The 12729-nt window shown below is 35.4% G+C and overlaps 1 protein-coding gene across 2 annotated transcripts in view; it reads left to right on the top strand.

The window, feature by feature from the left end:
* LOC115626601 (neurogenic protein mastermind) overlaps positions 1 to 12729 on the top strand; it is a 38314-nt gene that overhangs the window by 9591 nt on the left and 15994 nt on the right. For both annotated transcript variants that reach the window (XM_030521987.1, XM_030521986.1), the window contains exon 2: positions 303 to 461. In XM_030521987.1, coding sequence (XP_030377847.1) covers positions 433 to 461 — 29 coding nt within the window. In that variant the 5' untranslated portion in view covers positions 303 to 432. The remainder of the gene's footprint in view (positions 1 to 302; positions 462 to 12729) is intronic.

The raw sequence follows: 12729 nt of genomic DNA, 5'->3' as shown, positions 1-12729 counted from the left end.
CTGTAAGTGTAGGTATGTGTATTTCTTTGTGGCTTTCCACCATTCCAGCAGTATCGGTCGCACCGATGTATCAGTTTTGGTGAGAGGTCACAACTACTACTCAGCATTTCGATGCATAGCGTGCGTTTGTGGCCTTCTTGATCCTTTCTTCAACGTTGGTCATCCAAGCCAGTTTGCTTACATATATATAGTATACATATATAAGATATCGCACTCGTAAAATATATTAATAAGTTAATTAATTAACTGTTTGAGAAGTAAAAACAAAAGAACTAAAATAATTTTTTTTTAATTTTTTGCAGTGACTTATTTTGTTATAATTTGCGTGCAGATCATAATACAACAAATGTAGTAATTACCTAGAAGTGTACCAACAGCAGTAACAAATACGGGCACATATAACTGCAGCTAACAGATGAGCCCCAACAACAGATGTCAATTGCTGCAGCTGAAAATGCAGGGTAAGTGAAGGGAATTTCAGCTCTTAAACCTATGTCGACAAGAACCTACACGAATACTATAAGTGCTTGTTATGTTCGATGATGCTATGCGTGCAGTGAACATATGTATGTAAAACGGTTGGTAAATTCTGGGTCAGCCATACTTCGTGGCTATTCAACCGTCTAGATTTGTTCAGAAGACAAGTATATTTTACACTTTAATCAAAAAATACTGAGATACCGATTTTGACTAAATTTACGAATGCGTAGTGTAAGTAAATTAATAAAAAAGTTCCAACTACATCTTATATATAAACTGTATAAGCAAAATATCTTCTCCAGTAATATTGCATTATCATGCTTTCTACCTTATCTACCTTTCTATAATTTATCACCATGAAAAGCATGAATAAATTGATCAAAATTGCGTATTGTACGTATAATTTATTGAATTTGATTGAAATATTTGCAGAATTTTAACATCCGTAAAGCAAAGGAGTACGCCATGCTATAACACAACTACATAATACTTTGTAAACAGTCGAAATATTTTTAGAAATTTTTATTTTTGGCGGCCATAACGAGATTAAAATGCAGACCCTAATTGTTCGGCATTTGTATGATTTCAAAAGATTTATACTTAAATAGCAAGAAAATATATTTTTGCAGCATAGTGTGTTACTGTCCAACATCATTGCTTGAGTTTTTTCAGAAGTCTTATTTCAGTCAAGCAATTAAAATTAGAAATCTTTTTGTCGGACAACACTAGCTGCCATTGACAAAAGTGAAAGTGCTCGTTGATTATACATAATATAAGTATGGGTGCAAAATGCACAATAAAATAGTAGTACTAAAAGTAATAACATTGGTCACTTCAATAATGACTAGTATACCCTTTCACCCTTTGGGTACAGGGTATAAAAAACTGAAACAGAGAATGCATTTAGAATCAATACGTACTTATGGTGCAGAACAAACAGCAAACAACAAAGAACATGCACAATTCTTACAAACCAATTTTATATCTTCTTTATATAAATAACGGCAAGTATATTTATAAATAATTTAATAGATGTATGAACCAAAAAGGAATATCTAATCGTAAAATTGATAAGTAACATTTTAAACAAGAGAGAACGCTACAGTCGAGCAAGCCCGACAGTGTAATACCCTGTACCCAGGTAAACTTCCGTCACTGAGTTATATGCGCCCAAAGCAGCAGCAAAAAGAGGAAGAAGAAGAGCGAACTTGTTGTGCAAAGTTTGGTTTACGTAGCATTTGAAATGTTGTCGCTATTGAAATTCTGTAGCGGGGGAAGGGGGGGAAAATTAAAAAAAATAAAATAAACTCGTCCTTTCTCGGACCTAGGAGAATCTGGATGCCAACTTTGGTTATTCTAGCTTTTATAGTTTCTGAGATCCTTGCGTTCATCCAGACGGACGGACGGACATGTCTAAGTCGATTTCTCTCGTCATGCTGATTCAGAATATATATACTTTATGGGGTCGGAGATGCTTCCTTCTGCATGTTACATACTTTGCACAAAACTAACATGCCCTTTTTACCGTACGGGTACAGGGTATAAAAAACATTCAAATTTAATTCATTGTGTTAAGTCCAAAAATGTTTTTGTTTGCAAGCCATAAAATATGTACTACTCCATTTCATTGTCAGTGGGCCTTACAAAAACCGGCTATAACAGGCAAACGTTACGGCCAATCAAAAAAAAAACTAGAAAATGAAAGTGAAAGTAGGGCAAGCTAATCAGCGTGCTCGCACAGTGTTTGTAGGCCTACCTTAAAATTTTGCTGTGTTATATACATATATATATATACATATACATATATATATATATATTTACGTACATATGTACTTTATTGTTTCTATATATTACTTGCTTATGTTTCGCATTTTCATCTGTAAAGTATTCGCCGCCATGCATTTCGCTTGTCTTTTTGCTTGCGTTTGGTCGATGAAAAGTGAAAACTTTGTAGTGAAAATTGCTGAGTGGTATCGCAAATGATTGCATGGTTGGAATTATACTTTGATTGTCGAGATGGAAAGCGGCCGTTTATTATTAAGTTATGAAATACACAACCGGTTGATCAGGTATCTAAGCAAACATGTGCGCCTGTATACTATAAATTTATCGTAAATATATACATAAATATTTTGAATGATTCAAATATGTTTCAATTGATCTCTATTTTGCAGCGATAATCATGAACTTATGATCTGTACTGCACTTTTCCTCCCATTTCTTAAGTTCTTTTTTGTATTGGAGAAACCCGTTCGTGCTTATTTCTGCCACAAGGCACAGATAACCTTCAAGTCCTAGCCACTCCAGGACCCCAATAGGCCAACATGTCCAATGTGTCAATCACCTACAGTTACTACAATATTTTTCTGACTTAGGACAATGTTGTTCACTAACAAATAATGGATATACAATCCGTCTAGGTCATTATACGATACCTGACAATATTAATCTTGCACGCATAATAAGATAAATTGAAATCAATCCATTGTCTCCCGAGGGCCCAACCAGCAAGCAATGTAAACGCACATATGTGCTATTGTAATTACAAGCTGCTTGGCAAACCAGTTTTTCGTAATTTGTTGCTAACGACGACCGTCAAATGTGTAATATGACGCAAATATGCGGCGTTCTTTTGCAAAAGTAATATAGAAAGAATGGATAAACTACATATTTACATAAGGGATATTTATAACCTTGCTCATTTGGCGACCTCTATATTTGAGACATTGTTTAAATAAAAAGGGCAAAAGAACTGGTTTTAATTGTGATGTGATTAATGTTATTCAATGGTAATCAAAGCTTCAAAATGATATCGCAGATATACTTATGTGACTTTTCATGAATATTATAGGAAAATCCATTTAAATACGCACATATACATATGTATGTATGAATTCCAATACTCCAAATTTATAGCTGCGATTATTTGGATATTTGTAACGCCCAGGAAAAGGTACAGATATCGAATGAGCTATGTATAGCGATGTCCGGTTCTCTGTCTGTCTGTAATTAAACTAATCTTTAAATTTAAAGAATGTTGTGTTAAAATTTTACAAAGCAGGTAAATAATGTGTCTGAATCAGCTGGAATGATCCATTATATAACCAGTAGTATAGCTTTGTTTTTATAAGAAAAATCTACTTTTGGGAAGGTTGTTGTTAAGTCCAAGCTTTGCTCGGACTCTTCTATCATAACAATCTATGTATCATAATTGGCACTGGACCAATATGTATGTGCGTATTCTAAAAACCGAAAAGTTCATTTTATGATGATTATTTGATGACGAGCATACTCAATTATGTCATGTTGTACCGTTTTCCCTTTTTAATTACTTAGCAAACAAATAATTTATTTCAGAATATTTTTATACCTTGTACATAAAATTTGTACTATTATCTTTGTGCAAAAGGAAAAATGTCACATGAATATATTCTTGATCAGTATGATAAGACGAGTCGATTAAGCCACTTCTGTCTGTATCTCCTTCCATATGAACACCTAGATCTCCGCGACTATTAGAACTAGAGACACTACATTTTGTAAGCGATACGAGTTTTTTCTTCGGATGCGAAACGTAATCTCTCCCTCAAGCTCAGGCAGCAGCTGTTGTTGCTGTTCCTCATTAAGCTTAACTCTGTATTTACGTGAGTTTGAATCCCAAAGAAGGTGTAATCGTTCAGATTAGGTTATCCACTTTTTATGTACAAATATACGTGTTTCGATATGATGTTAGATTAACAAATATAATTTAACTACATCGGTTGAGCGGTTTCGGAGTCTATACGGAACATACATACATACTTCCATTTTTATATATATAGATAAATAGAAAATTTATGTGTACATTTCTTTTTTAAATCATAAAAACCCAACCTATAACCCAATCTGAAAACTGTTGTCATAAATAATAGGGTTGAACGTGAGGGTTGCAGATTGAGAAAATCAAATTGCAACCATCCCGTAAAGCTATTGAATTAGCAAAACAGCATGTCTATTGCAAATGGCACGCGCTCTTAAATATGTGTCCCACAATTATTTACAGGGTAGAGATGGTTAGGTTTGTCGCAAAAGCTAATGTCGCACCCAGACAAGCAACAACAGCAACATTGAGCACACGAAGCCAAGCAAGGACATCATCAAATTGACACAACTCCAGTCCTAGCCCACTGCCCCCGCAGCACTTGTAGCTTTTGTCGTCGTTGATAGTGCTACACAACATGTTAAGTCTTCTTTTATACCATTGAGGACGACCGTGGGTATCATTCCGTTCGGGGCACTGCTCCGTCCGCGGCACAGAGCCGGCCTTACCGTCTGTGTGTGCCGAAGGATTTTTATACTCTGTACATGAAATGTACAAGAGTATATTAGGTTTGCGGGAGCTGAAAAATGTAACAGGCAGAAGGAGGCGTGGCAGACCCCACAAAGTATATATATTATTGATCAGCGTGACAAGACGAGTCGATCTAGCCCTGTCTGTCTGTCTGTCCGTCTGTCCGTCTGTCCGTCCGTATGAACACCTGGATCTCAGAGACTATAAGAGATAGAGACACCAAATTTTGCACGAAGATGCGTTATGTGTATATTCTATACGAGTTTGTTTTATTTTTTTGATTTTCCCCCCCACTTCCCCCCTATGGGGGTTTTCCCGATTTTCCATTCGTATAATCGCCTATATCTCGGAGACTATAAGACCTAGGCACACCAAATTTTAGTCCAAGATGCCTTGTGTGAATACGCAGAAAATGTATATTTTGGAATTTCCCTCCCTCCCCCCTCTCCCCCGCAAATGCGATTTTCTCTAACTCCCGTAATTCTTGGAATTTCGAACTAAAATTTTGCAAATACCCCCAGTTAGTAATTATGTGTCCGTATGCCAAGTTTCACTATGATAGACCGATTTACCAAGAAGTTATAGCCATAAATATATTTGCTGCTGCAGCGCTGCTGCAGCGCTGCCCGCGGCTGTTGTTGATGTTGCTGTTTGGTTGACTGCGAAAATGCTTACACAGACACGAATTGATGCGCATAGGCATACATACACTCACACAGACGCAATTGCTATGTAAATGTGCAATTATACACCCTTTACGTGAGTTCGAATACCGAGAGAGGTAAAATCGATCCAATTTTTTTTTTATTTATTTTTTTTTTTTATTTTTTATAATTATTGTAAACATATGTACAGAGTATTTCAAAGTCGGGACACCCGACTTTAGCTTTTTTACTTGTTTGTTCACCTTTTGCCTGCATGCTCCAGTGGGGTGATGTTTGATTGGTCGCCTAGCTACTGTTTTATATTTTCATTGCCACTTTTTTTTTTAAATGTTCATTACCTATGTATGTACTTATTTTTCTTTGCTTCGCTATAAGCACTCCTTTCAACACAACGAAATGCGATTGCTGGAAAATAGTATAATGTAGCAGTGGTATTATAAAATAGTAGTTTTATTAATTATTATTATTTATATAAATATATATAGAAAATAACACGTTAGTTAATGACAATCATTCAGACAGCAAACATACACAAACTAGGAGCATCTGGATCCCAAATTTTGTTATTATAGCTCTTTTTTTATATTTATTTATTTTACAGACGGTTATATAAAATCGTCTTATCATACTTGTCAAGAAAATATATACATTTATACGCCTCTTCTGCCTGATATATTTTTTACTTTGCCCAATATATTCATGTACCTTTCAGGTATAGAGTATACAAATGTAATCTCTGTCCATGCTCTATTAGCTGCTGTTGTTGTTGCAGCTGATTTGCCTTAACTATACTTTCCGCTTGCATAGACCATTTCTTTCTAGTTTGTACTCAAGCTCATTATAAAACCATTCTTTTTTATTCTATTTTTATATAGGGATACAATATCCATTTTAAAAATACGGTTGGTAAAATTAAAATGAATATGTGTATGTGCATTAAAATGCGGATAATGGATTATCTGATAATTGATTTAAATCATTTCCGTTTCAATAACACTAATAATAGTACAGCCAAAATTCGCCCATTTGTAATTATACCTTTTCTTGCTTTGACTGGCTGTTAAAAAACTTCAGAACATATTTGTTGAATATGTAAGTACTTATGTTTGCGATTACGTTACTTGCGCTCAACGGTAGCTCGGTGTGTTGTTCAGGTTCTGACTCGCACGTTCCACATGCCAGTACGTTCCAAGAGAATGATTCTTTGCGTTTCTGAAGTGCCACAGAGCTACAATATAAAAACTGCGACGCAATTGTGGCGCTGAACTGAACAGTGGAGGACATTGACATTTCGCATTTTTGTTTCGTTAGCATTTTTCGTTCGTTTCGACAACGTTTCGCCAGAACGTTGGAAATGCTCGTACGTACATATGTATGTACATTCATATCTACAAATGTAGCTACCAATAAAGCGGCGAGTAGTCGCAGAAAGCTCACTTGCTTAGCTCATTGCTCATTAAAGTTTAAATAAAGAAGTTGGTGTGTTTGGTTAAAAAAAAATCTGTCACTAAATATTTTTACAGTAATTTATATTTTAATATTATGTCGATGGTTGTACTCATATTTACACATGTTGAAAATTAGACTTAGAGTGTTAGTTTTGGGAATACTTAGGTCTTACATATGTATGTACATACAAATAAAAAGTGTTTTTCTTAAAAGACTATAACATACTCTTCATTAACACTTTATGATGACTGTAGGATGTAGTGGCCTGATCTGAATCAAGTTTTGAAATACCGTTGGGCATCTGAAATGTCACCATTCTAAAAAACGAACAAACAAAAACTCTAGCTTGATTAAAAGCGAGATTGAGCAAATGCTAGTTTAAAAGCCACTAAAATTACTTCAAAAATGATATATTCCATTACAGCATGATTTACCAAACATATTAAAACATCTATTTGCTGAAAACAAATATTGCACCACTTCTGTGTCATCAGTGGTATATTTTGCAGCTACTTACAACTACATGTGATTGGCATCCCGCTTGCACCTATTTCAAAAACCCGATTTTATATTTCAGTTAGTTTTAATAGTGGAGTAATAACACTAATCGGTACTGATTTGCTGCTGGTTACCCTATATGGATATATGAATGTATATTCCGATGACTTCAGATTGAAAAACAAATAATATATTTCCAAGCCGGCGATACTTGCGTCAATTTGATAATGAAACACGATTCTACTTTCTAATAGGCGACAAAGCGACAGATTGTCAGCTGCTAAGGTTCCCAGTCGATGCAAGGAAAGTTTTAAAAGCTTTCACCCAGCCCTTGTGCCAAATTTGTTGCAATGTTGTTGCAGGTATTTTTGTGAGTGAAACAGTTTTGTGACTTTGCAAACACAAAATTACACAAGCTACAACGCGACAAAAAGTGGCGAGAACAAGAGAGAAATATAAGAGAGAATAATTGAAGCAAACGAAACACAAACAAATGACTCTCACGCTTTTGCGCTCCGTTCCGATGCCGCGGCGTTTCACCCACACAACATGACAAGCGCTTAATGCCAACTCTGCTAACGTTGGGCTGGTCTTTTTATTTTTTGCCGCTTTCTCCGTCGACGTTCCTACAACTTCGTGTCGCCCTTGTACAATTTTTATGATTTTGGTCCTAACACAATTGTGATTGTAATGTGTCAGGATTTTCTGTTTAAGCATTGTTTTGTATTTTCGACAAGTTTCTGACCTGCTCTCATTCTAACTCATCCACACTACCTCGAATGCTTATATCGGAAAGTTGATCATGTTGTGATAGGTATGTACATACATATGTATATACAGGTCTTTATTTATGTATGTATAATATTTATGTTCGTTGATAGTCACGGGCCGGTAATCACTTGCCTATTGTCAGCATCATTTGCTCATTATATGTATGAAAGGGTATACTAGTTTTGTGTGAATGTATGTAACAGGGAGATGGAGGCGTGGCAGACCCCACAAAGTATATATATTCTTGATCAGGATGACAAGACGAGCCGATATAGTCATGTCATTCTGTTATTAATAAATCCTCTAGTATGCAAATACATACATACAAATGTTCTCACATGTAACAACAATGTGGGCAATGTCTCGCCTTCCCAAATCCTCTATCCACACAGTGAGTCGAATGTCGTAATCATCAGACACTACATTATTGTTGTTGCTGCCACGTAAAGTTGCTAAGCAACGGGCCTACCATTTACCTTTATTAATGTACCTATGTACATATGTATATACAGAGGCATGTGCATATGTTAATACTGAATGTATGTTTATATGTATTTATTTATAATCGAGAATAACTGTGTTAAACAAATAAGAAACTATATTGTAGAATTGTTACGAATATCGTCTGTCGTCTGTGTGTGTAGTATTTAAAAAATTATAAACCTTCCAACGTGACCATCATGATGTTGCGCTTGTAACGTGTTGCTTTTTTAGCTGTGTTTGTATGTGTTTGAGGTTGACGAATGGATGTTCCCCTCCATTCATATGTAGGGGCGGCTATGAAAAAAAATAGTGCGTCAAATTCAAGACACCGAATTTTATAGAGCCTTGCAAATGCATTTTTTTATCTTTCCAGCATCATTATTGATAACGATAAAAGTAATCAACCCATTTCTTATAAAAGCTTTTAAATTATGATGATTTTTATAAAAACTAATTCAGATTCCTATCTGGCTAAATGTATGCATTTCATTGGGTGTAACAATTCTATGCTGTCCTGTATATTTAACACAATGTTTATTGAGCAACAGAGAAGACTGTACATAAGACTTCAGTTTATTGCCTCCCATATGTATGTACAAAATCAGTGACATTGTTTTTTTTTTTTTTGTTTTGCTCAAATTGCATTGCATGTTCAAAGTGCGAGTTACTGTTATTGCCGAGAACGGCCTCAAAGTTGCGGCACTTGCTGTTACTGGTTTGGTGTGTGTATTGGTATGCGCTATGTATTTCTCCAGCCGTGAAAACCGGTTTTTATGTATTTTTTAAGCACTATTTCAAGTTTTTGGTTACCATTCAATTTTGAAGTTTAATAGATATTAGAGCTTTCGTTGTATATTTTGTTGCTAACTGTTACTTTAACCAATGCTCCTTTAACCAAGTCATGCATTTGTTTGCTTTTTAAAGTCAATGAGTACGGTCAGGGAAATCTATGCATATTGTTATGTTTTTCGTTTGTTATTCTTCTTTTTATTTTTATTATTTTATTTCCTTTGCTGCTTTGCCTCAACTCTGTAGTTTGTTATATTTTTAGGATCCCCCCCCCCCCCCCCCCCCATATTTCCTCACAATGGAGGATTTTCGGAAACGTCGTTCGTATAATCACCTATATCTCGGACACTATAAGTTCTAGCAAGGGCAGAGGCAGCTTTTACCAAAGGGGGAGGCCAAAAATTTAAAATTTTGAATAAATAATGCACGATGCATTTAAAAAATAACTTATGCATATGATCAATGAAAAAACTTCAACAAATCCAACTCAGATCCATTTTAAGGCGAAATAATACGTCGTAATAATGAACGTGTGGTCGACTTTATATGGAAAAAATTGGATTTTGGAATTTCCCTCCCTCCCACCTACAATTAGTGATTTTCCCGCAATTCTCATAATTTGGCAAATACTTGAAGTTAGTGATTGTGAGTCCGTATCCCAAGTTTCATCATGATAGGCCGATGTTTAAGGAACTTATAGCCATATATAGGTTCTCTCTGCTCAAGCGCTGCCCGCTGCTGTTGTTGGTGCCGCTGCTTTGGTTGAACTTTGTGCTGCATACATTCTTACACAGACACGAATAGACACGCATAGACATGCATACACTCACGTAGACACAATTCCTATGTAGGTGTGCATTTATACACCCTTTATGTGAGTTCGAATACCAAGGAAGGTAAAATCAATCCAAAATTTTGTTTAAATTTTCTTAATTTTTTTAATTTCTATAATTATTTTACACATACATATGTACAGAGTATTTCAAAGTTGGGACACCCGACTTTAGCTTCTCCACTGGTTTTTTTTTTTTCTTGGATGCAGACTATGTAATTTTTGTGACTGAAATTGTATCAAGCTACTGTGCTTGTAGTAGTCTTTCTGGTGCGCCTAAAATTCAACAGCAATAACAAAACACGCAAAAATATAAAAAACGGTTGAACGTCCGCAGGTCCTGAGTTCATTCACCATTGAAACCAAAATCAAGATACAAAACGACAACGGCAGCAACAGCTGCGTCGACGGAGACGACTACGACGATTTGGTTAAGAGGGACATCGTGTCGGCGAGGGGTGGTGGTGGCAGCTATGACGAGAGTGCTGACTACGAAGCGTTGGCAACAGCAGAAAATGCTGCGATGCATACGTAAGACATAAAGATGTTAAAAAATAATACTCATACATATTTACCTACATATGTACATACATTTATGTACATCATATATAGAGAAAAATAAATGCAAATGAACAATGTGAGTCAAGCAAGTCAAACAAACGAAAACAACTTGCCACGAAGCTGTTATTGCACTTCTCTGCCATTTGTTGAGAAGTGTGTAAATAATGCGAATAGTATCAAAAAGTGGGAGCCGCAATACACGCAAACATATGCCTATGCCTATGTATGTATGCGTGTAGGAGAACGAAATGAAAATATGCAAATAAAATGCGTATATGTGGGCTGAAGTAGGTTAATAATACAATAATAACAACAAACATCCACTCAAAAAGGAAAGAATCGACTGCAAAGAATTCATCGAAGGACAAGGGTGCATTGACCGATAGGCACGCACTAAATAGACATCAAACTATACTGCTTTCAAGAGCAGAAGTAATTTAATTGTTACCGGAATCCCTTCTGTTAGCATGTATTTATTTTATTTGACCATGGTCTCGTGTCATTAAATGGCGAATGCATACTCATACATATGCAAATATTAAGCAAATTAATAAGTATTATCCAGATGTTTAGAAATTGTGGAGAAGGTTGTATTCTGTCTGTGCATTTAATGTGGTTTATTGTCTTGTAATGAAAATTAATGGCCTTAGCCAGGAAAAGTGAAAACGCAAATGTCCCTCTAAATAAAGATGAAGAGCCTCTGTTCTGCGATGCTAAAACTGTAGTCAAATGACGAAAGAAAATATAGAAATTTTGGCCGAAACCAACACCAGTTTTTTAATATAGAAAATCGTCTTCATGGCCCGCATAGAACCCTTTCGGACTGCTTACGTATACGTACTATGTTTAGAATAATTATATAAATTTGTTTAAATTAAAAAAAAGCGAAAAAAAACATTAAAATATATTGTTAGAAAGGAAAAAACTAATTTTTTATCGATTCTTATTGCACATTATCCTGATGATTGCACATTTATCACGATGATTGTGTGTCTATGCGTGTGTGTGTGCTATATAGAATTGCGCCAAATCGGTTACAATAAAAACAGCTGCAGATTTCATATATAGCTATAACTTACTTTTCAGTTGACATACAGACACAAAAGCACTAACCGGATGTAATTGTCGAAGTAGAACTTTAGCTAAAGGAAATACCAAGGGGATACCATGTTTTATTATTTTAGCTCTTGCTATTTCCTCGCGCTTAAACAAACGGACAGTCGAACATAGCTATATCGACTCGTCTTTTTTCATACTGTTTCTTTTTGTGTGCTACATACTTTCGCATTAAACTAGTTTACCCTTTGCCCTTTGGGTATAAAAATCAAATTTTAAAACTGTTGTATCATTGTAGGGCTAGAAACATTTCGCACTCTCCTCGTCAATACTATACTATGATTCACAGTAACAATAAATTCTGCAGATTGTCTTATCAAAATACTTGGGTCACAAAAATCAGAAGGTCCGCTATATTTAAATTTGTCGTAAAAGGCGCATGTTCATCAGTCAAGTTTATATTACTTATACGTTTTTTTATTTGTTACTATTCGTGGGCTTGTACTTTTAAGGGACCATTTATTGGGGGGGTGGTAATGACATACAATACAGTATATACCCGAAACGAAGTATAATTTTCTAAGCAGTTCGAAATGTAATCAACCTAACGAGGCTAATCAATGTCCGCACGTCCGTACATTTTTTTTTTATATATTTGATACGTATAATAACAAACCGTACAAAAAACAGCTCCTGATGAAATAGAAACAGTATTGCTAAAATGTTGTAGCTAAGGCGGTGAGAAGAATTGTTTTTCGTTTAAAATCGGCAGATCTTAGTGCGAATTGCCATCTATGGAATACCCATGTTAAATA

This window comes from Scaptodrosophila lebanonensis, unplaced genomic scaffold, assembly GCF_003285725.1.
Source record: "Scaptodrosophila lebanonensis strain 11010-0011.00,11010-0021.00 unplaced genomic scaffold, SlebRS2 tig00000085-arrow-pilon, whole genome shotgun sequence".
Lineage (NCBI taxonomy): Eukaryota > Metazoa > Arthropoda > Insecta > Diptera > Drosophilidae > Scaptodrosophila > Scaptodrosophila lebanonensis.
Note: the sequence above shows the minus strand (reverse complement) of the source record. Positions and strands in the feature narration are given on the sequence as shown.